Source organism: Polypterus senegalus, chromosome 14 (assembly GCF_016835505.1).
Source record: "Polypterus senegalus isolate Bchr_013 chromosome 14, ASM1683550v1, whole genome shotgun sequence".
NCBI lineage: Eukaryota > Metazoa > Chordata > Cladistia > Polypteriformes > Polypteridae > Polypterus > Polypterus senegalus.
In genome coordinates, this window is record NC_053167.1 from 63144358 (window position 1) to 63169320 (window position 24963).

Genomic DNA, 24963 nt, shown 5'->3' on the forward strand with positions numbered 1-24963 from the left:
ATTTTGCACATATATATGAATATAAAATAATTATTGGTATGGATTGATGGGTTTATTTTTAATGACAGGTTGCCAGGTGCACAAGGGGCTGCTTAAAGAGATTGCCGCTCTGGGTGCCATTGTGGCTGAGCACTAAGTCCTCAGATTGCAGAGGCCACTAGGGCAGGTGGTACACAGCTGCTGAACTTTTAGATGAACAAGGGGACACACCCAGATACAGGTTTCAGGTAGCACCAGAGGAGCACATTAACCCTGGAATTATTAAGTGCCATCGTCACTCTGATGATTCCAGAAATGGTCCCCAAATTCTTTCTCTTCGATTCCCTTTCCTTGTCAGTGTCTTACTTGGGGTCAGCTGCATAGCAGTGTATGGAGTAGGGCAAAATAGGTGAGCTTCTCTAGCCGTCAGCGAGGGTTTGGCCTATTGCTACATGGACTCTGTAGGACAGGATGACTATGGTTTGGATTGGTTTGATATATTTGTGTTTGTCTACTCCGCTGTTTTGATTTAATGAAACAAGCGCTGTGACAGACTCTGGAATCACATTCAATACTTATAATGCATATAACATAACAACGTTCTTAAATCCAGTTAAGGCCTGAGGTGATGTAGCACATACACATCCTGTGACTCTTAACTGGATCCGTGTTGTAGAAAACGGATTAACGGATAATTTCTACCTTATATAAGCCTAGCAGGTAGCAGGTATTGTAGAGTTTCAGAAACTACCTGGCAGTATTGAATTACATGGCATCATAACTAGGAGTTCCATCTGTTCTTCCATATCTTAATGGAAACCAGCAGCACCTTACACTGATGACATGTTCACAGTTCAGTGAGAGAAGATGGCAGCCCACGATACTTTGCTAATGCGCAGTGAATGAATTTCTATTCTATTTCGGCTGCCATTTCTGGGAGATGTTGTACGTCGATGGGCTCAATGTTTTTTGTTGGTTGTATCAACAGAGGCAGTTGCAGCCAAACAACAAGTGACTGATCGGTGAGGACTGTGTTCCAGTGTTTAAGGTGCATATCTATTGTCTGACAACGGTAGCACCCATTTGTTAATGTCTACCCCTGTATGGTTATTTTCTCACAATAAACTATAAAAACACAACTGAGACAGGATGCTGTCATTTTTCATTTCAGTTTCAGATGATCGCTGTAACTCCTAGTTGTTAGGTGTTTGTTAGACTGTGGCAGGCCAAAACAGACCAGAGGATGACTACAGCAGCAGAGATTCAGAGTTTGTATTTTTTAGGAAATCGAAAAAAACTTTGGCAAACAAACAGAGGCTCTGCGGTGAGCTGGCGGCCTGCCCGAGGTTTGTTTCCTGCCTTGCGCCCTGTGTTGGCTGGGATTGGCTCCAGCAGATTCCCGTGACCCTGTAGTTAGGACACAGTGGGTTGGATAATGGCTGGATGGATAGGAAAAGAGGCTGAAACAATGGAAGAAGAAGTGACTAATAACCTAAAGCAAGATATTATCCCCAATATCAAAGTCAAAAATAAAATATCAAAACAGAATCCCTAACTTTTTTTGAGGTGCTCAAGAAGTTGTCTTACATGGGGTCTTTCTTAATGTTTCTCAAAGTCTGTAACCCTTACCGAGTGCTGCAGTCCTTTATAGTGAGGAGGCGATGACATCACACTCTGCACGTTTTCAACGTAGTCGTCTAACAATAGATGCCGTTTCTAAAAACAGTATGGCAGCACATGCTATGGAGGGCGTAGGAGTTGTTGTGGACTCATCACCCAGTGCACAGAAACAACCAAAGAGGCTAATATGATGCTAGGTTGTAAATCACGATGTGTAGAACACAAGGCAAGGGAGGTTATGCTTAAGATTTAGAACTCACTTAGTGAGGCCACACCTGGAGATCTGTGCACAGTTTTGGTCTCCATATTACAAAATAGACATAGCAGCACAAGAGAAAGTCCAGAGGAGAAGATCGAAGTCGATTCCATGAGAGGTAGGAGCTATAAGGGAAGACTGATGGAGTTGAACCTTTTTAGTTTAAGAAAACAGAGATTGAAAAGTGACATTAAGTTAAGGTGATTAAAAATATGAAGAGAAATAGTCCAAGTACAGCAGTCAGCTGTTATGTTAGGTAAAAGAACATGGGGAACCAGAGAGGAACTTAAGGGTCCATTTCTTATAAATGTTAGCCTATCTTCACAGAGTCAAGGGGTAGACAGTAAGATCTTCCTATAAATCATCATCAAAAAACATAAAAAGTTGACATTTTGGTTTGAGGAAATATAAAAAATAGTTGGCAATCCCTAAAGGCACCACTACCGCTCAACAGTATGCCCAGAGGGTGATCAATCCTGACACCTTCATAGTACTGTGTTTTCACTAAAGGGGGTTTGTCATTTTGCGGTGCCCCATTTCAGTAAAACCATATTAGGACTCAGCTGAGATTTCACTAAAAGCACTAAGACTCTTATACTCTAAAGGTGATCACAAACGAGCTTTTTCAAAGATTGAGTATAATGGCATAGCACCTCAATCATTTACTGTACCCTGGTCCTAACATTTCTCAGAAATCTTCAATTTAAGTGACAGAACTAAAAGTGAAAAGGCAGCAAGGAGCCACATGCCTCCTGCTATTTTGCACTTGACTCTAGAGGTAGTACTAATGGTCTCTCTATCCTTGGTCAGGTCATTCTGACTTGCCTGTTGTCTTATCACCTTATCACAGGGAGACATTACACTGTTAAGCTAATGTTTAATTTTCATTGAGCTGAAACCCATTTTTTATGTTTTTAAAGGTCTGAAAGATGTCCCAGTAAACACAGACGTTGGCTCACGGTCTGGGGACCCAGGGGAGTTCAGATTTCCGGCCCATGTGGAGTCTGTGCACTGCTATCATATTAGAGTGTGTTCCTCTTTACTCAGGATATACAATAAGTCAATCAGTGTATGTAAATTGACCCAAGTGTCTAACCCTAACTCTAACGGCAGGTACAGTATGTGGTTCAGAAGCACAGCAGTGGTGAATACAGAGTTGATGGTGGTGGTGATGTGGAAGGCTGAATAATCTCCTTGTTCACCGAAGTATGAGGACTTCCATTTTGACCATACATGTCACAAGAGGAACGTGATTCACTCACCCAGCCATACTGCCTCTTACAGACGTCACTTAGTCAAACCAAGGTCTTTAATACATCAAGGAATTTTGTAATTTCTACATCAACAATCTTGCCCAAAATTTGAAAAATTCAGTACCAGGTTAATTTATCTTACAAATCCCAAATTTAAAGGAATTACTGTATGACAAATTGAAAATATTGGTTCAGGGATTGAGTGATTGCTCAAAGTTAAATTCCAAGCTGGGCTCCTTCTAGTTTGGTGTCTGTCTCCCTAAGAGACCCCTGTGTTTAGAAACGCTGGCTTTAAGGTTGACTATCAGCCATAAAGTGACCTGGTGTGATGGCGTATGCATAGATGTTATTTGATGATCTGACAAATTTTGCTTTGTTGCTTTTGTTACCATGACAGACCCATAGTCCTCCGATCTCTAAAAGCAGAGGGAAATTAAATTAAGAGAATGGTTAGATATAATGTGGTCTTCATAACACACACACTCACAATCTAGTCGAGACAGCAAAGTGCACTTGTTAAATGACAACTGACCAATCAATCAGCAAATCTCCTAAGGTACAATGGCCGCATGGACCGAAAAGAAACCTAAAAGTAGAATCCATTTAAAACTTGTTTTTTTTTTTTGCAAAACTAAAAACAAATAACAAAAACAAGAGCTAGAGGCATCACACATCACATCCTCACTATCGAATAATCATCATGAAGTCATGACTGCAAGGTCTAGTGCAACCGATTAGAAGACTAGTGAAGGTAAGATACGCAATCTGCACTGCAAGGTCAAGTGGGCCGGGAGTGCTTCACATTAAGGCCCTTTTGAGCAGGGATTTTTCCTTGCAGGATTGACCCCAAATCCAAAATCGAACAGCTTGACAGAAGTATTTGGAGTAGCACCAGATACCAGATATGTTAAAAGTGTGCTTGTGATAACCATATACCCCACTACTCACACACAGGCTTGGTTTGTTCAACTACATCTTCTACAATGCAGTGAGAAAGATGTCACTTATTTCCCCCCCAAATTAAAAAAAAAAAAAAAAATTACAGATCTCCCTAAAACTTTTCAGAACTTGTACCAAACTCATTAATGTTATTTTAAAATAAACATTCTAGGGTCATTTACTTTTTTGTCATTTGTAACACAAAGAACTTTTTTAGATGGGGCCCTCACTGTGCATTAGGGTCTGTTTTTTTTTGTATGAAAATGTGCTATATAAATAAATGTTGTTGTTGTTTGAATGTCCAACATATGACATTTCTAATTCAGCTGGCTGTCGTGTTTGTTATACTTTATTTCCAAATATAAAGAAATTTTAAATAATTGTTGTGCTCTAAAAGTTATGACCGATTATAATCTTATTTACTTCAAGGCAGATTATTTTGTGTGTACAGTTCAAGACACCCAGCTCGGTCTTCAATGCTTAGACATCAGGTGAGGAATGTCAGGGTTAGGACTGTCCTGGAGAGGGTACAAATATTTATATGAAGGCCCAAATTCATTGGGTTATTTTACCAAAAGGTTTTCCAAAGTAACCTCATAAGTAATTCATTGTCAGATATAGAAAAACAAACTGCCAAGTAATTTGGGAATTACTATATTAGTCAGAAAATCAAACAAATTGGTCATTTGCATTATTTTCCATTTAATGAAGAAAAGAAGTCAAGTACAGTATTTTATCATCATTTGCTAGTTGTCTGTAACTAAAACCTCTATAAAAACTGCATTTAAATTCAATCATTCAAAATAGAAATAAGTACGGCAAACTGCTGTACATTACATTAAAGAAAATCCAGATGTGATGGCAGTGTGTCAATTTAATCCCAAAATATGGGAGAGGACTGCAAAGTTTCCAATTTGCTTGCCACTTCTATTCTCTACCCAGCCTACCACACTAATGTCAGATTTTTTCCCTTCAAATCTTGCATTTATTTTTAAATCATTTAAAATGTATTCATCATAGTGATTTTAGTATGAACATTGTAGGCAGTGCCAGGCATTCAGCAGTTTTGAGCGCTAAAACCCTAACAAAAAATGAAGCAGCAGATGATTTGACCAAAAAAAAATCAAACTTTCAGTGGCAAGAACTGGGCTACAATGTAAAAACTGGTTAGAATCAAAACACAAAAGCAAGGCCCACACTTCATTTATGCCACAGGATTTCAACTTGAGTGGAATATATTTTTGCAATTCCAACATTCAGACACAGAAGCAAAGATTAAAGCAATAAAATTCAAGCCACATTAAAAGACATAAATTACATAGAAAAAGGGAATCAGCCTCGTTGACATACACCTAACTTGACATTGCAAAATAACCAATGAATACAATTATTAAAACATAAAAATCAGATGATCTGAAAAGGTGTTGAATATTAAAGCATTTGTTTGTAACAAAAATGCTGCTACGTTTACACAATACAATTTCCTTTTTTCAAATTGTAAGTTTCAGTGTGCAATATTTGTCAGCATCTCTGTTATCTATACGGGGGTATCATGACCCAGTTCAAACACCTAGTCAACAAACCTTTTGGAATAATGCAACCCAAACAGTTAGATAAATATTAATGGATATGGTCAAACTGCTTACTTTAAGACAAATTGCTTTTAGCAAGAACAAAATTGCTTAATAACAGCTCACGAATCTCACACAATGTGCTTGTCCTAGCTTTGACAAACAAAGGTTTTTGTATCTCATTTCTTTTTATTCGTATCTATATAAAACTCCGACGTTTTCCAAAATAAAGCAGCTTTGCTGAATGTTTATTGAAGATTTTAAAATCCTAATGAGACAACCCACATTTTGCCTAATAAAAAGGTTATGGTTACACATACAACATGCGGTATGTCTGATCCTGGGCTATTCTGAAGCCTACTGAGTTTGTGACCCGGAGTCGAGACTAAATTGAGCTGCGCAGAAACCTCTACAGTGGCGGAATACTTGTCAGCACTCTCTCTGTCGTACCCTTATGAACCATTTTTTGTTTTCTTGTTCATTATCAAACAGGGACTACCAGGTTGGTAGCCCAATGATTTGGTGCGTAGAATTCTAGAACCAGACACACACACATTTGGTAAACTTGATTTTATTAATTCACTTTCCTCGTCACTTATCAAAATAAGCAAAGGTCACTGTTGTAAAACAAAAACTTGCATAATAGTGTCATTTATGTTGCTGTACCTTTAGGACAGTAGATTAAAAAGCAATCCAAAGACTGTACAAAAAAAAAAGTAACAAAATAATTTAAAAGTGCTAATAAATTTCAAAACATTGATGGTAAATTAAAAAAAAAAAAAAAAAAAAAACAAAAACACACATACACTATATAAAAATATTCAAGGAAATATTAAATGTTTTTCTAAGTCTCAGCTTTAAATGTAGAAAGTGCTAATTGCAATATTTCATTTCAAGTTCCTGCTGAAAATCATATGCTCTACATTCATTCAATCTTTATTCTTACCTGATCATTAACATCACTCTAAAGATACTATTTACTGAAATGGATGGCTATAAAAAGAATAAAATTCTTTCCCCAATTTCATATAAAAAATCCACAAGAATTATACAGCTAAACAAAACTTAAAAATCAAAAGACAAAAAAAAAAATTCAATGTAGCTCAGAAAAATCTTGCTGAGAAAAGGATAAAACAATGTTCATCCTACATGGAGCACATTAAATGAAAGAATCAAAACAGAAAAAGCTACACAAATCTTTGAGAAAAAAAAAAAAAAACACAAAAATCAATCATTTTAAAGTATTCTCATCTCTAGACACACAATAAATAAAATAGTTATCGGAGTTGAAGGAGTGTCTTGTCCTAGGAGTGGACAGTTCACCACCGTATAATCTAGCATTTGGATCTTGCAAACTGCTTCGCTTTGGCTGGATTTCTGGAGAGCTGTTAAAGAGGAAAAAAAACAAACATTTTATATATGTAAAAACGAATACATGTTTTATTCACACACAAACAGAAACATTTTAAAAACAAACTGGTGAACAAGTTCACAGATAGCGGTTGACTGATTTTTATACATAATTTAAAGACAAAAATTTGCAAACCACTCTTTGGGTTTTACAACTCTACTCTCCAAAAATAACAAAAAAATTAATCAATACTGCCCCCTAGTGGAGAATAAAAAATGCAATTCATAAGAAAAAAAAACAAAAAATACCTTTTGTTTGGAATAAGGCACAAAGTTTGGTAGAGATCAGGAGTGCTTGGCATTTTCAATGACGGTTGGGATTTGGGTGTAGGTATGTTTGTGACAGCAGACTTCATGGTTTGTGGCGAACTATGCAAATTTCTTACTTCTGGCTCTGTACCTAATTAAAAAAATCAAGTTAGCTGTTAGATTAAATATTTAGAAAAAGCACAAAAACGTAATGCATGAAAGACTCAAATCCATTAGAGGGAACACTTTTATGAAGTTTTTTATAAAGACATTGCGCTTCAGAACAGAACAATTGAACATTGAACACTTGACCTCCATTTTCTACCCGGCTCAGAAGGCATGGAGTCAAGGACAGGGCAGGTTAAGAACTTCCAAAAAAGGGGGGGGTACAGGCAGTTCTTTAAATACAAGAGATAACAGTTTCTTAAAAATATTAAAAAATTCAAAGTAAACAAAAAAAAAATCCATAAAAAAATGCTTGCCTTGATGCAATGAGAATTAAGAATAAATTGAGTTGGAATTATATGTACCGGCATGACTTTGATATAACAGGAATAATAGAACACTAACTAAATGATAGAGATGGACAGAAGTGCACAGCTGGAGTCAGAAGTTTGCATATATTTTGGGTGAATTCTTTAAAACTGACTATATAACCCCATTACAGATTTTATACTAATAAACTATCAGTTTGGCATATCATTGAAGACATCTACTTTGTGCAGGGCAAAAGTATCTTTTTCCAATAATGTGGGTCACAAGTTTACATACACTTTGTTTATATTTTGTAGAATTCCCTTTAGAGAGTTTAATTTAAGCCAGACACTTTGGGCAGTCTTCCTTAAGCTTCTTATAAGTTGCTAGAATTTTGGCCCATTCCTCAAGATAGAACTGATGTAACTAAAACAGATGTTCACATGCTCTTTCATTACTGCCCACACTCTTTTCAAATGGAATGAGGTCCATTTGAAGTTACAGAGGAAAAAGACTAACTACCCCATCATTAACTGTAGGGCATAGGAGATCATGAGGGCAACGGGTTAATAGGATACAGCAATCCCTCGCTATATCGTGCTTCAACTTTCGCGGCTTCACTCTATTGCGGATTTTATATGTAAGCATAACTAAATAAATAACGGATTTTTCGCTGCTTCGTGGGTTCTGCGGACAATGGGTCTTTTTACTTCCTGTACATGCTTCCTCAGTTGGTTTGCCCAGTTGATTTCATACAAGGGACGCTATTGGCGGATGGCTGAGAAGCTAACCAATCAGAGCACGCAGTTAAGTTCCTGTGTGCTGAATGCGGTGTTAACCAGGAAGTCTCGTCTTGCTCATTCAGCATCAACGCGTTTCACTGTGTAAAGAGTTAACTTTTGTGCTCTTTTGTGTTTATCTTTGTGCATAGTCAAGCCCTTCATTAAGGCTCCAAAATGATCTGCTCCCGCTACTGCTTCAGGGTCTGTGCCCAAGCGCCAACGGAAGATGTTAACGATTGCCGAAAAGGTAAACGTTTTGGATTTGTTGAAGGAAGGGAAAAGCTACACTGCTGTAGGACGCCATTACAGTATCAATGAGGCTACGATTCTTTTTATTTAAAAAGTAGGAAAGGAATACAAGATCCACGGCCACAGTGTCCTTTTAACCAGGGTGCAAAACGAGTTGTAAGTGGATGTAATAAGACAGTAGTCTGGATGGAATCTGCTTTAGGGATTTGGATTGAAGAAGAATAACGGCGGTGCTTCACAGTTGCCTGAAGTGGCTCCTGGTTTCTACTTTGTGGATTTTAACCTATCACGGGGGGGGTCTGGAACGCAACCCACGCGATCGAGGAGGGATTACTGTATTAGGAAGGCTAAATGCAGAAGTGAATAAGCTTCCCAACAGTAACAGGCACTACTAAAGGAGGTACATTTACAATTACATTTACTTATTTGCCAGATGCCTTAATCCAAGGCAACTTGCAACATTTACGATACAATTGGTTACATTTGTTTTGTTTTTCCAATTGGAGCACAGGCAGAATGAGTGACATATTCATGGTCACACAATGTCAGTAGCAGGATATGAACCCACAGCCTCAGGGTTTAAACGTGACTGACAGAATAAAACTGAAAAAAGAAAAGCTAACTTGTACAAATATCATAAATTTACACCAGCTGTTAGAGGCTCAAATCATTTGTATGTTTATTATACAGCATTAATAATAGAAGCTCAATACTCAAAAACGATAAATGCAGGGAAAAACACTGGCTTGAACCAGCAACCTCTTGATTATGAAGCAGCAGTTCTTGCCTCTGCACCAGCCACCCTTTGTATCAATAGATTTTTGGCCTTCAGTTTTTACACTTTGACAGCAACTTGTAATTTGAACAAATTCTTTTATGTTCTTGAACAAAAGCACACTTGTTTTGTTATACTTTTATTGAAACTGTTTGTTATTTGGACTTCAGTCTTCACACATTATACATATCACGTCAACATTTTGTTATTACTATAACATGAAAAAAAATTAGTTGTGTTCAATATTTCCCGTCATCCTACATTTATAGATTGTTGTAGACACAGAACACAAATGAAATGTATGTATTCCAAATAACAATATATTATTTACACTATACAATTCGAGACACCTCATTCTCAGATACACAAAATTCTCACAGCTGAAGTTTGTGTAAGACTTTTGCTGCCTCGGTGGGGGTTTGAATGATTGAGCAGGCTGCCTGCTGCCAGTGCGGATGGTCACTTTAACAAAACCAATGTGCTGCCGAGGACGTGCGAGGGAATTTAAGGTGGCCCGGCATAACAAATATTTTCGTAGGCTTCAGGGATTCTAGTTTTAAGTTTGTCTATGTGGAATCTACCCATGAAGCCTAGATAGGTGGAGTGTGAGCAACAAATGCAGCAAGGATCAGAAGAGGAAGAGCTTACAACAGGTAGAGTAAGCCCTGCTGTTTACATATGGTTTGGATTTTCACCCAAAAACAACAGTTCCAGCAGTGTAACATCTAAAAACAAAACACGTTACTGAATATGAAGATATAATCCAGGCCCAAGCTTCTTAACCAGAGTAACTGCATATTCAACATACAGAGCAATCAGTTTGTATTAACATTTAAAGATGTAGAGGTGACATTTGAATCTGTTATTATTGGAGGAAGTCAAATGTGCATCTGTATTGCTTTGTGAGCAGAAGTCAGTTATAGAATAATAAAATGACAATGAAATAATAATTTGTGTGATTTTATAATGACAAACTTTTATATGGGGTTATTTAACTGTTCACTGGGATTGATAATCCACACCCTCTTTAGAATTTCAGTAGCCTCCTTACAGACTCTTACCTGGCACGAACTGTGCAAAATATCTATGTACAGTATACTATAGAGACAGCAGTACTCAAGATACAAAACACAAGATGCCTGACCATAAAAGTATTTATTGTGCTGGTGAAGGTTTTAAAATAAATACCTGCATGCATCAAATAGACTGCTACAGACAAAAAAGGAATGTATATGCAAATACATAATATGGAACCACTACAAATTACGTAAATCATAAAACATTATATGTAGAATATACAGTATATATGCAAATCCATCACTATTTAGCATGGCAGTTAATAAAAAGCTGCGTCTCTGATGGCATTGTCCGATATAGTCCACAATCCCCTAGTGACATCACTTGTGCTGATCTTCAATCCAAGAATTTTGAGAACATAAGTTGATATTGCAACTATTTTTCACCTACTGTAAAGGATATTCAATAAATCTATGTTCATATCGCCCAGCCTACCCCTGGTTATTTAAACTGTTTTGAGACAATCCAGTGAAAAGAGATCTAGTTAACTCAGGCGTACCTCAGAATTCACGGAGAAGAGAACACACTTATTTAAACTACTTTGTAAACTTGAGCTTTTTAAATGCCAAATATTTAATAGAGATAATTATAAATAATAAAAAAATAAATAAATAATAATGAATAATATAAAATAAGTTATTTTTCCCACCTCAGCCACCAGATTCCTGTCAAGACAGACAAAGACTGATTGCTCCCATGAAGTGCTGGAAACATTCCTCATAAATTAGTATCACACCACTTCATTGCAAACTATATCAACAAGCAGCTGTAAAATGCCATCAGGTATGCTATGGAATCAAATGTCTAAAGCAGCTGCTAGAACATTTGTAATTTGGAGAGAAAGGAAAAAATAATAAAAATAAATAAAAACCAAAAAACACAAGATAAGTGGTACTTACTAGCAGAAAATGCAAATGGATGTTTTGAAGTCTGTGGTCTTTTACGATCAATGAAAGGAGTCATATTCAAAAACTGATGCTTTAACCAGCTAGCTCTGTCTTCCTCAAATGCTCTTCTCTATATATGAAAAGATGCAAAAAAAAAATAAATAAATAAATAAAAACCCACACACACCATTAGCAGAAGGAAAATAAATTATCTGAATTTTAAATCATTAAAAGTTTTCACTTTTTATTTACCTCATGACCTAATCGGATAGCAGCCTCTGTAAAATTCTTACGCTCTTTTTCAAAATTTTTTCTTTGTTCATCAAACAGCTTCCATTCTTCTTTTAATCTTTCCTTTTCTTCTAATAAATAACAATCTTGTAGAAGTGATGATGTTTCTTCATCACATGGGGAATTGACTTGTTGCTATAATAAAAAGTTAAATAACCTTAGCATAAGAAAGGCAACTGCAATGGAAAAGTAACAAAAATCAAATGAATACAATAACAGCAAATATTTTATAATTATACACAGTATTAAATTCCATGAGTATAACATTTCAAGTCTTAAATGGTATTTGCCTTTCAAGCTACAGAACTCCCTGGGGTTGTGGATAGGCTCCTGGCCAGAAAATGAGCGGTTATTGACCACTCCAGGACAAGGATGTAGTAAGGATAGGCTGTTAGTTACAGAAAACAAATTTAATGAGTAAGATGTTAACCTGACAAGGGAGAAAAAAAAAAAACCTGACAAGGTGGTCTTCTGCTTGTGCCACAGTCCAAATAAGACTGAAAAGACTCAAATTGACTAGGTTACTTTAGCACTGGGTAAACTAGGGAATAAAGTATGTCTGTGAGGTAAGGTTCAGGGATTTTAGGATAGGCCATTCTTAAAATTTCCTATAAGGGGACAAACACGAACAAAGAGGAAATGTAAGCATGTGGTCTATAGGCAAAATAACACAACCTAACAGCGAAACATTACAAAATTGCTTGCCTTAATGTTAGGCATATTAAAAATAAAAAAAAAATAAAAAAAAATTCAAATTACACATAGTAGGGCCGAGAGACGTACATAAAAGAAACAGATACCACTATTTAGGAATGCAGGGTTATTATTAAAAAAAAAGGTGGTTGTGAGGGAATAAGGGGAGGATTTAAGAGTCTTCTTTAAAAGAAGAGTCCCATCTTAGTGTTGGTATGTAGAATCAAATACAAAAGGATTGAGGCCTAACACTGAGAGTGTGTCTCAGCTATAGAGACTATTAAGATGGTACTCAGTAATTTGGGGCTATCAGAGACAAAATTTCTTACTAGTATACAAAAAGATAAAAAACAAACAAACTGCAGGGGCTACATTTAGTTTACCCCAGTGCAGTTTGGGATTACATTTATAAACCCATAGGTTTCCAAAAATCATTGCACACTCCTAAAGACTGGATGCTAGCCAAAACTGTCCCATTACATACTATAAAAAGGGGGATTGCACCTTTCCTAGTAACAAAAGGCCACTAAGCTTACAGAGTATAAATTAACAGAAGTAAAAGATTATTAGCAGTATTAGTACTACTACTTATTAATTGGCTAATGCTTTTATCTAAGGTGACTTACAACATTTGAACTTTCCTTTGTTTTTTCAATTGAAGCACAGGCAGGTGAAGTAACACATGGTCACACAGTGTCAGTAGTGGGATTTGAACCCACAATCTCAGGGCTTGAAGTTCAAAGTCTTAACTACTAGGCCACATTTACCCTACTAAAGTATACATTAAACAAGATCTTTAAGCAATACCTGTCAAATGCATGTGTAATGTTCAGTCAACACAAGTTTAGACAGGATATTGCATTTCACTAATGTTATAATTCTAAGAAAACACAACAAAAGTCTTTGATCTATAGGGTGCAACAAGCTGGTTACCTTTGCAGATAACACTAAACTACAGTATGTGAAATGGCAATTTGTTGATAGCAGAATCATTGCAGAAAGCAAGCCTAAACTGAGAAGAAGTCAAAGAATGATTGCACTTGAATTGGCCTACATTCCCCACTAATCAAAGAAAAACGACAGATGTAAGGAAGAGAAGGGAGTGGTGCTGGGCGATATGACGATATATATCGTGGGGACTATACACACTTTTCTATCGTCCTATTTCTCTTCTATCGTTTCTATTGTTTCTAACCTCATTTTATCAATTACTAAAGAAAATATTGCATTAAATAGGCTATGACAAATGTATGATAATGTCTTGTCACTATGCAATGCATACTCTACCCTTTATATAAGTGATAATCAAGAATAAAAATGAACTTTTTCGCAAAGAAACTCCGTCTTGTGGTTTTGCGACAAGACGCTTTACGTTGTTGCGACATGCTTTACGCTAGTTAACTCGTGAGTGCTTAAAGATGGAGACGCAAGAGGTTAAAGATGAATGCCCGGAGTCGCAACAAACTGAAACTGCTATGCAGGCAGCAGCCCAAGAAGTACTTTTACCGAAACGTGGGGGTACGTCAGTGATTTGGTTGCATTTTGGCTTCAAGAGCTCTGACACGGAGCAGAAGACAGTCATGTGCAAACTCTGCCAAAAGACTGTTTCCGCGCCCGACGCTAACACAACAAACCTCTTTTACCACTTGAAGAAGGTCCACGAAAAAGAATACGGGAGAATCAAAGAAATGCGACGTAAAGAAAGTTGTGAAACACCCCGGGCAAGTGGCGAGAAAAAATATAGCCAGCCTAAAATTAAAGAGTCTTTCATAAAAAGCACACCGTATGAAAAAACGTCCCAGCGCCATAAAGAAATCACATGTGCCATCTTGCATTACATTTGTAAAGGCATGACCCCCGTGTATGCAGTTGAGAAGGGTAGCTTCCGAGACCTCGTCAAAGTCCTTGACCCGAGGTACGTTATGGCCAGTTGTAAGCACTTCAGTAAAGTCGAGTTGCCTCGCTTATATAACGCATGCCGGGCCCAAGTAGAGAAGGATGTTCGCAGTGTGGTCCATTATGCCTTGACAACTGACCTGTGGACGAGCAGAGCTACGCAGCCCTACATGCGCGTAACCATCCATTACATCAGCAAAGACTGGATCCTCTGTGCTCGCTGTTTACAGACTGCGTACTTTCCAGATGACCACACGGGAGCCATGATTGCCCATGGTGCGTTACTCGTGCAGTAATTTGTATGAGGTACTTTTAGTTTACTGTTCTGTCATTTTTACTGTAGTAATTCCGAGAAAAATGTTTTGTGTTTATTTTTTATAATTGAGTGCTTTTCTGCTCAGAAACTTGAAATGGTTGTGCACTTTAATTTTTTTTTTTTTTTTAAATAAAGTTTATTTTGATAATACTATTTAAATAACTATGATGTGGATAAAAAAAAAGTGAAGCTACTGTAGCTCTACCTCCACCACATCTGTTGTCAGTTGATACATTTATATTGCTAAACTAAAATGTATTTTTCTCATTTGTGACAGTTCAGTTAAATGTCACTTCAAAATAAAGTTGCAAAAAAAAGTATGCAATGATATTTTTGTCAAACTTTTCAAAGAATAACTGAAAACGTACTTTATTGTGGGTGGTATATTGTGATATATATCATTATTGTGATATAAAATAATCCATATCGTGATATATGATTTTTCCATATCGCCCAGCACTAGAAGGGAGGAGTTGGGATAAAAACAAAAACACATAAAACTGGTTAAATGTAAAAAACACAATGAAAACTTAAAACATGCACAATACATCCAACACACCTGCCATAGTTGCTGTTGAGTTTTAATAAAATCTTTGCACTGCTGAATTTCCAGTTTCAATTTATCTACTTCTTCCTCATGAATCTCACGGGAAACTACATTACATTCATTCTGGACATCCATCTGCATTAAGGCAGCTACAGAAATAAAAACCTGTTTTATTAAGAATATATACACAATATAATCCTAAAAGGAAATGACAACTTATCTGGATGAGCTGCATTTCTAACTCAGTGTATAAGGCAGCTATACTTGCAGTTATCACACAGTGACAATACACAAAGTTTTAATAAAAATAAGGAAGAGAGTTAATTTGAAATATTTAATACTGCAATGCACTTAGCAACATACATTCTGCCAAAGAATAAATGTTATAATTTACTTTATTGACAATATCTTCATCTCAAAGAAGGAGGCCATCATGCAGGAAATATTTAAATATGGCTTTGTTTCCTCTTTAGAAAACAAGCAAACAAAACGTAACACAGATGGCATGCTAGGAGAAAGCAAATGTCTATGAAGTGTTCAATATCATAGTTAGAAACAGGAAGTTAGAAAAAAAAAATTATTGAGCAGCATTCTGGAGAGTGCAGGAGGGGAATGCTTGCCTTGTTTGGATTCTGCAAATGCTGAACGCAGATCAACCTGAATGTGTCTTTGAATCCTGAAAATTAAAGCAAGTCTTTCTAGAATCAAACATTTGAAATTCAAAAACAAATAATTCTTTAAGGCTTTACAGGTGAACTATTTAAAATATATTAACAAACCAGAATTCAACTAGAAAGAAATATGGGCACAAAACTGAAGTTAATGTGTTTTAATAAAAAAAAAAAAAAATAAAATAAAAAACTAGAGTGCATCTATTAAAGCCAAACATTATAAAAAGCTCCTTTCAAGTTTATGATATGTATATAGTAGCATGTAAACAGAATATATATCAAGCTAAACATATGGAACATTATAATAGTAACACAAAGACATTCTTTGTTGTGTTTGGGGTGGGGGCACTGAAAAAGTCTTCTAAAGAGCAGACAATAGATTGGAGATAGCAAAAAAAATGTAAAAATCAGACTACCTTTACATGAGTGATTTCTTACAGTGGTCACTTAAGGTGCAGAGCCTACTGTATCTAAAAACACTGAGACCTTTACAGGCAAATCCAACATAAGCAGCCAAAAATCTCAAGAGGGGAGCATTAGTTACATTATGAATACAGCATCATTTAAAATTGAGACTAGGCCTAAACTAAAATAAAATTTAAAATGATTTCTATCTCAACTTATTTGTAAATGGATAAATGTAATTTTGCCCATCATTTTACACTTAATACCTCATAATGACAATGTGAAAACTTCAGAAAAGTCTACAAATTCATTCATTATAAAATCCTGAAATCTTTTATTCATACAAGTGTTCAGAACTTTAATTCAGTACTTTGCAGAATTCCTTTGGCAGCAATGTCAATTTTGAGTGTTCTTGGATAAATCTTTACAAGCTTTTCACACCTGGGGCCTCATGTATAAACGATGAGTATGCATAAAAATGTTGCATATACCCATTTTCATATACACGCTGAGATGTGTAAAAAGTAAACTTGGCATTATGCCACACATTTTCACAACAGCCTCAGACTATGTGTATGAATGTTTCTGCTCCGTTTTGTAAGTGGTTGGCACCAGGTTAAAGCAGTGCTACGGTTTCCAAGTGGTTTCCCCCACCCGATTCACATCCATGATGCTGGCTTTATCAAATACACTAAAATTAATTGTATATGGTTTATAAATTTAAAGCACTTAATTGTAATCAATCTGTAACAAAATAATGGTGCACGGAATAGCCAAACTATTCCAACTACCAGGGCTGCTTTAGCGTTGTTAGAAGACACCACAAATGGAACAATTAGAAGACAAAACGTATTTAGAGATTGCACTGATTTCTTGACCCATTATGATAACTGGCTTCTTACTTGATTTATACTTCCAAGAGCTATACTCTTGGAGCTGTGTGCTTAACTAGGGCTGGCTTTACAATAGCAGACTTTGAGGAATTGTTCTCTACCTGTTCCTTTGCAAGTCCTGTCCACCCTCTGGTTTTTAGCCACAGGACCTTTTCAACGTGAACTGGCTGACCAATCAGGTATTTCTCAATCATCACTGAGTCACGCCATTATCCACTTGTCATCCAGATATACACAATTTTCTTACACTGTGGTTGAACAGCAAACATCAATGCGCAATTTGGAGCAATGTCCGGTTTTCCAAATGTAATCAGTTATTGATTGCACGCATATTGCTGTAAAAGGTGCCTTCAAAGAAATTAATTTGCTTATGTAAATAGAAAGCATTTCCGCTTTATTAATGTAAAAATTATCTGTGATGCAAAAAGGCATCTTATTAATGTTGTGGTGATAAACAGAAGTGTCTCACCAATAACTGCAGCAGCTTGCTGCTCAAACAGTAAGAGCCCTGGAATTCTGCTACCTTCTTCAGTGGTGTTGACACTGTTGATGGGCTTGTACTCACCTTTTAAGGTCAACTCCATGAATTCCTTTTGTTGCTTATACCAGTGTTTAAAGCCACTAGATAGTATGTATTTCCTTGCCTCCACTTCACTGAGTGGGACCTCCTTTTTTTTTTTAATAAATAAAGTACTTTTGCCATTAGCTTTTAACAAAACACGGAATAGATGGGTCTATTGATATTGATTTTCATATTTAAACAGGCAAAATTAAGGGGGAAGTAGGGGTGGGGCTGGAGGCTCATGCATATATACTAAAATTCACGTTGATTGGGATTCATAAAGGAAAAGTGCTTGGGTTACGCCTAGTTTTATGCAAAGGTGTGTATGCACATTCTAGTTTTGTCCATACGCCATGTTTTAGGGTGAATTCTATGCAAGGCGTTATAAATGAGGCCCCTGGAGTTGGGCAGTTTACCCCATTCTTTCATGAAAATACTCTCAAGATCCATTAGATTGGATGGGAAATGTCTGTAAACTGCCATCTTCAGGTCTTTCCAACACATGTTCAATGGAGGTTTAAGTCTAGGATTTGGCTGGGCCACTGAAGGACAGTCGGAGAATAGTCCTGAAGTCACTCCAGTGTTATCCTGGCTGTTCAGACAAGATTCGTTTCACTTATGTTCTAAGAGGTGAGCCATCGCCTATGTCGGAGGTCACAGCCACCCTAGAGCAGGTTTGCTTCAAGGAAGTCTCTGTATTTGGCTGCATTCTCCCTTCCCAAAATGATGAGCCTCCACATCACTAAAAAGCACCCCAAAGTATAATGATGCAACCACCATACTTTGCCTTACTTTAAGATCATAGGGTATTAGGCATGTTATAAGCAGCGCCTAAGCTTCACCAGTCATAATGCCTGGAGTTCTGCTCAATGAGTTCCATTTTTGCCTTCTCAGAACAGATCATTTTTGCCTCAAGCTCTCATAGATGCTTAAATGCAGTTTGATAAACTTCTTCCATTTCTCAATTATTGAGGGCACTGACCTCCTGGGAACACTCAATGCTTAAAAAATTATTGTATATCCTTGCCCTGGATCTATGTCTCACTGTGGTTAGATCGTGGAGACATGTGAAGAGTTCCTTGGACATTTTTGCTTAGTTTGGTTCTGACACGCAGTGTAAGCTACATGACCTTATATATGCAGGCATGTGCCTACCTAGACTATGTCCTATCAATTCAGTTAGTCCAGGTGGACTCCAAAGCAATTTATAAAACACAGTAAGGATAACATTCAGGAAGCAAAAGACCATGATTTAGGAGTACCAGGTTTCAGTTTTTTGATTTTGAAAAAAAATTTGCAAACCTTTCTGAAAAAACTATTTCCCTTAGTAATCTAGGGTTATGGGGTATATATAGATTGATGGGCAAAAATAGTAAATTTATACATTTAAAATTATATCAAAAACACAATGAAGTATGCAGAAAATGAAGGGGTCTGAATACTTTTTCAATCCACTGTATGTGAAAGCCTGCTTCCAAAAAAAAAAAAATGGTTAGAACAAAAAAAGACAGCAACCATTGACAGTGTTAAATTTTCACACTTGTTACACCTCAATCTGATACTCATTCAAAAACTTACCTGATCAATAAATGAAAATGAAACTCTTAAATCTACAGTAGAAACCCACAATACTAAAGATACTAAACATTGTTGCTCTAGCAACTGTAAATCTCAGCATTCTAAATGACAACCAGACTTAGTTCCAGAAATATAGAGAAATCAATAACAAAAAAAAAACACAGCAAGCTGCTTACCACTTTAAATTCTCTCAAAAGGCAGATGGGGTAGAGGGCGGCAGTTGACTGCTAACATCGACAAAAGCCTTGTTACATTATAGTTGGGCTCTATTTGCTAGTAGTATGTTGCTTGCAGTATGTGTTACACTGTGGCTGCTGTTTCAGGTGCCGCATACTGTGATTGCTGCCATAGCCAGCTGAAACAGCGGCAAAAGTGTAATGAACAATGCAAGCAGTGTAATGTGGCAGTGAATTCCACACATTCAAACATTACCATGCCTTGCAGGACTATGCAGTGTAACTAGGTATGCAAATTCACATATTGTAGAGGCTCATGGAACATAAAACACAGCAGCATTTTATGTTGACTTATGTGTGAAAGCATTGCTTTGTGTGCTTTTCTGAACATAGTTTTTTGGAAAATACAGTATATACAGCCTTGAACTAAAATTCGGGGAAAAAAATTAACCCTCATACAGCGAAAATATTTGGTTTACAAAAGCACTACTTCAGTGTGTTTTTGACTATAGTTTCCATTAATTTACATGGGATTAAGGCATCACTCTATTATAAAAAAAATAATAATCTTGGGACAAGGCGAGACTTTTTTTCTGCAACGAGACGTGATCTTTTGAAGAGAGACAGAAGAGAGACACTTTCACGTTCAGCTTGACGGTCAAGTCATGTCATACTTACAAGCTTTGGAAGCAAGTCCTGTGAGACGGTGACTTTTGCAAGTCACGCCCTACTTACAACCATTTTCAAACAAGACCACGGTCATCTAACCTCTCAGTTGTTGGAATGCTTTTGGCAGACACACTTCCTGTGTTCTTTGTGCCAAGAGATTTAACCACGCCTGGGGCCGAAAAAAGACAAAGTAGAACGTCGTAAAGATTTCAAAAACGTTGGTGCGATACAAATGCTGAGCAGGTTAGAGATAATGGAATTAGGAAAATTTGAAAGTCTCAAAAAATGATAGCAAAGATCGCATTAGCGCAAACAAACAGAAAATATTACTCCGTGAAATAACAGAACAGCAAAAAGAGATCGAATAGTGTTTGAGAATGTCTGGGAGAGAAGAGAGACAAGGCAGTGACACAAAAGGACAACTGCTGTACAGGCTTTTAAACGTTTGTAGCGTCGCACGAGATGCAGATCACACAACACGGCAGCAAGCTTGCATCTGATCATGCAAGGAGGAGGTTATAAAAAAAAAAAAAAAAACCAACTGTTTCCCATTGTATCACCGCTTAAGAGCGGTTTCGGAGGAGCATCTGCATCTCCTTGGGGTATGTTCAATCCCCCTTTTAACAAAGGCACATAGCCCCCCCAGTACTTTTATATACTTCTATTATAATTGTTCATGCATTTCCCCTCCATAAGAAGTGTGACGTTTGCAACATTCCAATCACCAGGTATTTCACATATTACAGATCTTCAGATTATTCAGCACTGTTGATACAATCCCACCAACCTAAAAAAGGCACCTAGTGCATAATACATAATCATTTTATGCTTAAAAGAATACTCTACCCAAAGGTGATATTTTTTATGTTACTCTCCCTACGTAAATTTGTACTGATGGCTGAAAACAATTTTTAATCTTACAATACTCTTGGATTAATGAAGGAGCAGGAGGAGAGGCGCCTCTTAAATTTAAAAGCACAATATTATGGGAAATGAGCCTTTCCCATTTACTATGAAAGTTCCCTTTCCAGGAAGTAATTTAACATTTTAGCAAAGAAAAAGCACTATTTTGTGATAGCAACTGGATAATGAGCATGTGGATTATGCGAAAGGAGTAAAATCAGATATCCTCCCCTTCCCCCCCCATCATGGACTCCATCACATCATTAAAGTTTCTGTCTCTGTTTGACATAAACATTAAATTAAAATTTCTTCTGGGCCACCACTATAACCTACATGCGAGAAGTATCACCATAAACAACATTATAATTATAAAACATGAACAAGATGACTACCAACAAAAAACCCAAAAGGCATGCCCCAAACTGGTATCTTAATATTTTTATATCTTCCATATCTCAAAAGTTACATTAGTGATTGAACTCCTTCATTTTTACCTTGATTGTCTAGTTTTTCCACATGATTTTTGAGCATTCGCCATTGTTGTCGTATGCTGTTTGTGAGCTTTTCCCGTGCCAATTCACAAGAGAGATCAAGACCATATTCTTTGCTGTTTTCACCAGGTTCCTCTTCATCGTCAGATGCAACCTTACCAAAACATAAATAAATAAAACACACACAATAAGCCAGTCAGAATGTAGAGTTCAAAATAGAGGACTTCAAGAATACTTGCACTAAATAGCTACAAAATTGTAATGCTTAATATACAACAATACGCCCACTATACCAGATCTATTGCTTGCATCTATGCATAAATGACACATTTTTTTAAACATCTTTAATTTAAAATAGCTCTACAGTAAATGTAGGGAATCCACATAGAATTAATATTATATACATTGTCTACAGTTACAAAGAAGTTTCCCTCCTACCCCAGCAAATAAATCATGAGTACAAGTACAGGGAGTGCAGAATTATTAGGCAAGTTGTATTTTTGAGGATTAATTTTAATATGGAACAAACACAGTGCTATCAGTCAATCCAAAATGTTAATAAACCTGAACGTTTCACAACGGAAATGTGAGTGTGAACATCATCGGGGGAATACATATGTGCGCACAATTATTAGGCAACTATTAGTGTGCAGATTTATTATGCAACTAAAGGAAACATGAAAATTTTCCCATCTCACTTGTTTATTTTCATCTGTTATAGTGAGAATAATAAACAAACACCTCAGAATTTACAAATAAACATCTCTGACATTTCAAAATAAATAAATCAATCAATCACCAATATAGCCACCCTTCTTTCCAATAACAGTCATAAGCCTTTCCATTCATGGAGTCTGTCAGTTTCTTGATCTGTTGACAATCAGCTTTTTGTGGAGCAGTGACTACAGCCTCCCAGACACTCTTCAGAGAGGTGTATTGTTTTTCTCCCCCATAAATCTAGCGTTTAAGAAGTGCCCACAAGTTCTCGATAGGGTTTAGGTCAGATGAGGAAGGGGGCCATGTCATTATTCCTTCATCTTTAAGGCCTTTACTGGCTGGCCACGCAGTGGAGAACTTCGATGCAAGTGATGGAGCATTGGCCTGCATAAAAATCATGGTCTTTTTCCTGTATCACTGTTTGAAGAAAGTGTCTTCGAAAAACTGGCAGTAGGTTTGGGAGTTGATTTTGAGTTCATCTTCAATGCAAAAAGGTCCAACTAGCTCATCTTTAAAAATACCAGCTCATACCAGTACCCCACCTCCACGTTGGAGTGGAGCTCTGTGCCCATTACTGATCCACAGGTCCATCCATCTGGTCCATCAAGAGTCACTCTCATCTCATCGGTCCATAAAACCTTTGAAAAAAATCTGTCTTCAGATATTTCTTGGCCCAGTTTTGACATTTCAACTTATGTTTCTTGTTCAGTGGTGGTTGGGTTTCAGCCCTCCTTACCTTGGCCATGTCTTTGAGCACTGAACACCTTGTACTTCTGGGCACTCCAGGTAGGTTGCAGCTCTGGAATATGAAAGTACTGGAGGATAATGGGTTCCTGGTAGCTTCACGTTTGATTCTTCTCAAATCTTTGGCAGCTAATTTGCGTCTTTTGTTCTCAACACGTTTCTTGCGACCCTGTTGACTATTTGCAACAAAATGTTTGATGGTTCTGTGATCACACACCAATATCTTAGCAATTCCAAAAGTGCTGCATCCCTCTGAAAGACTTTTTACAATTTTTGACTTTTCAGAGTCAGTTAAATCTCTTTTTTGGCCCATTTTGCCTGAGGAAAACTAGCTGCCTAATAATTCTGCACACCTTGATATAGGGTGTTGATATCCTTAGGCCACACCCTCCCTCATTACACAAATACACATCACCTGACGTGCTTAAATCCAATAAGCATTCAAGTTAATACAGCTTGGAGTTGGAATATACGCATTAAAAATGAAGATATGGTCAAAATACTCACTTGCCTAATAATTCTGCACTCCCTGTATAGAAAGAGTAAAAGGAAGGGAAAGGAAGTATGATATTGTTATAATGGCCTTGCGGCTTACAGCAATTCAGTATTGCCTGCCAAATACTGAAGAATCAAGAGTAGTTTGTATTTTTTTGGTTTTTTATCTAATCTAAGTAATGTAGCACATCTCTTTCACTGGGGTGAGGAAGGTGGGTTAGAAATAGTGCAAATAGTACAGTAACCATTATAACATCCATTTCTGTAATGTAGACCTCAAAACTTAGATAAGGAGCTTGCAAGTTCTGTGATTTAGCATCCTCTACATTTTGAATAATTCTCCAGTGAAAAGTCAAGCAAAATGACACCTTTTAATGGCTAACTAAAAAGATTACAATATGTAGGTTTTCAAGGCAACTCAGTCCCCTTCTTCAGGCAACATATAATCAATAATAATTCACTAGTAAACAATTCATTTTAAACAACTGCTCAATAAAATGAAAAATGTAAAAAAAAAAAAAAAAAAAAATTCACAAAAACATACCATCACACAACACCAGCAAACTAAAAAAATAGTAGCACTAATACTGTAAATAATGACTAATTATTTGTGAGCATTTAGCAAGTGTTAAGGAAAAAATAGGTCATCCTGTAATTTCCTAAAGAATATGTATGAAGAAACTACTAACTGGATCAATGCTCTCTTCCTTTTTCTCCTTGAATTCATGCTTTTGAGGATGCAAAATTGTCATCATCTCCTTCTTCATCTGTTGCAATACTTTTTTGAGTTCTGCATTTTCTATCATTAGGTCTTTCAGACGATGCTCATAATCACCGAGAAGAACTTTGTACATCTCTTCTTCATTTCTACAAAAAACATGTGAACAAAAGTCCAATATGCTAGCTCATATCGCATATTATTAAAGTACCTAGACCTTAAAATTCGTACACCGTATACTCGGAGCATATACCAACGAACTAAATGCAGCAGAGTACTTTGATCTACAATGTGGTCACTTTTACTGCACAAGGTCTTTCCAATCATAATAATCATATAACATTCCATACCTAGCCTCAGTTTTCCCCGTTTTCCAAACACTTCTTTTTCCATCTGGTCGTCCCACATAATTCAGAACTTCAATGGCTATAGAGAAATGTTTTAAAAAAAAAAAAAACTGTATTTAAACTTTGGCAAGATAAAAAAAAAACCACACACTTAGGTTTGCCAAAACGTTACAGGTTATAATTAGCAAAAACTTTAGTATCTGAGATTTTGGCATTTAGTAAATCAATACTCGCCTACGCACTTGGCATTCTGGCCTCAATTGAAAGTGATATTTGAGTTTTACTTCTGACTAACCGAATAAATATTGCACATAACCAGACTAAACTTAA

General features: G+C 36.7%; 1 protein-coding gene across 1 annotated transcript in view; it reads right to left on the reverse strand.

Moving 5' to 3' along the window:
* Positions 1-6415: 6415 nt before the first annotated feature.
* ssx2ipa (synovial sarcoma, X breakpoint 2 interacting protein a) overlaps positions 6416-24963 on the reverse strand; it is a 43144-nt gene continuing 24596 nt past the window's right edge. The window contains exons 7-14 of the mRNA XM_039735362.1: positions 24637-24712; positions 24258-24435; positions 21616-21766; positions 15277-15413; positions 11774-11947; positions 11534-11651; positions 7278-7428; positions 6416-7003 (exon numbers count right to left, since the gene is read on the reverse strand). Coding sequence (XP_039591296.1) covers positions 6850-7003; positions 7278-7428; positions 11534-11651; positions 11774-11947; positions 15277-15413; positions 21616-21766; positions 24258-24435; positions 24637-24712 — 1139 coding nt within the window. The 3' untranslated portion in view covers positions 6416-6849. The remainder of the gene's footprint in view (positions 7004-7277; positions 7429-11533; positions 11652-11773; positions 11948-15276; positions 15414-21615; positions 21767-24257; positions 24436-24636; positions 24713-24963) is intronic.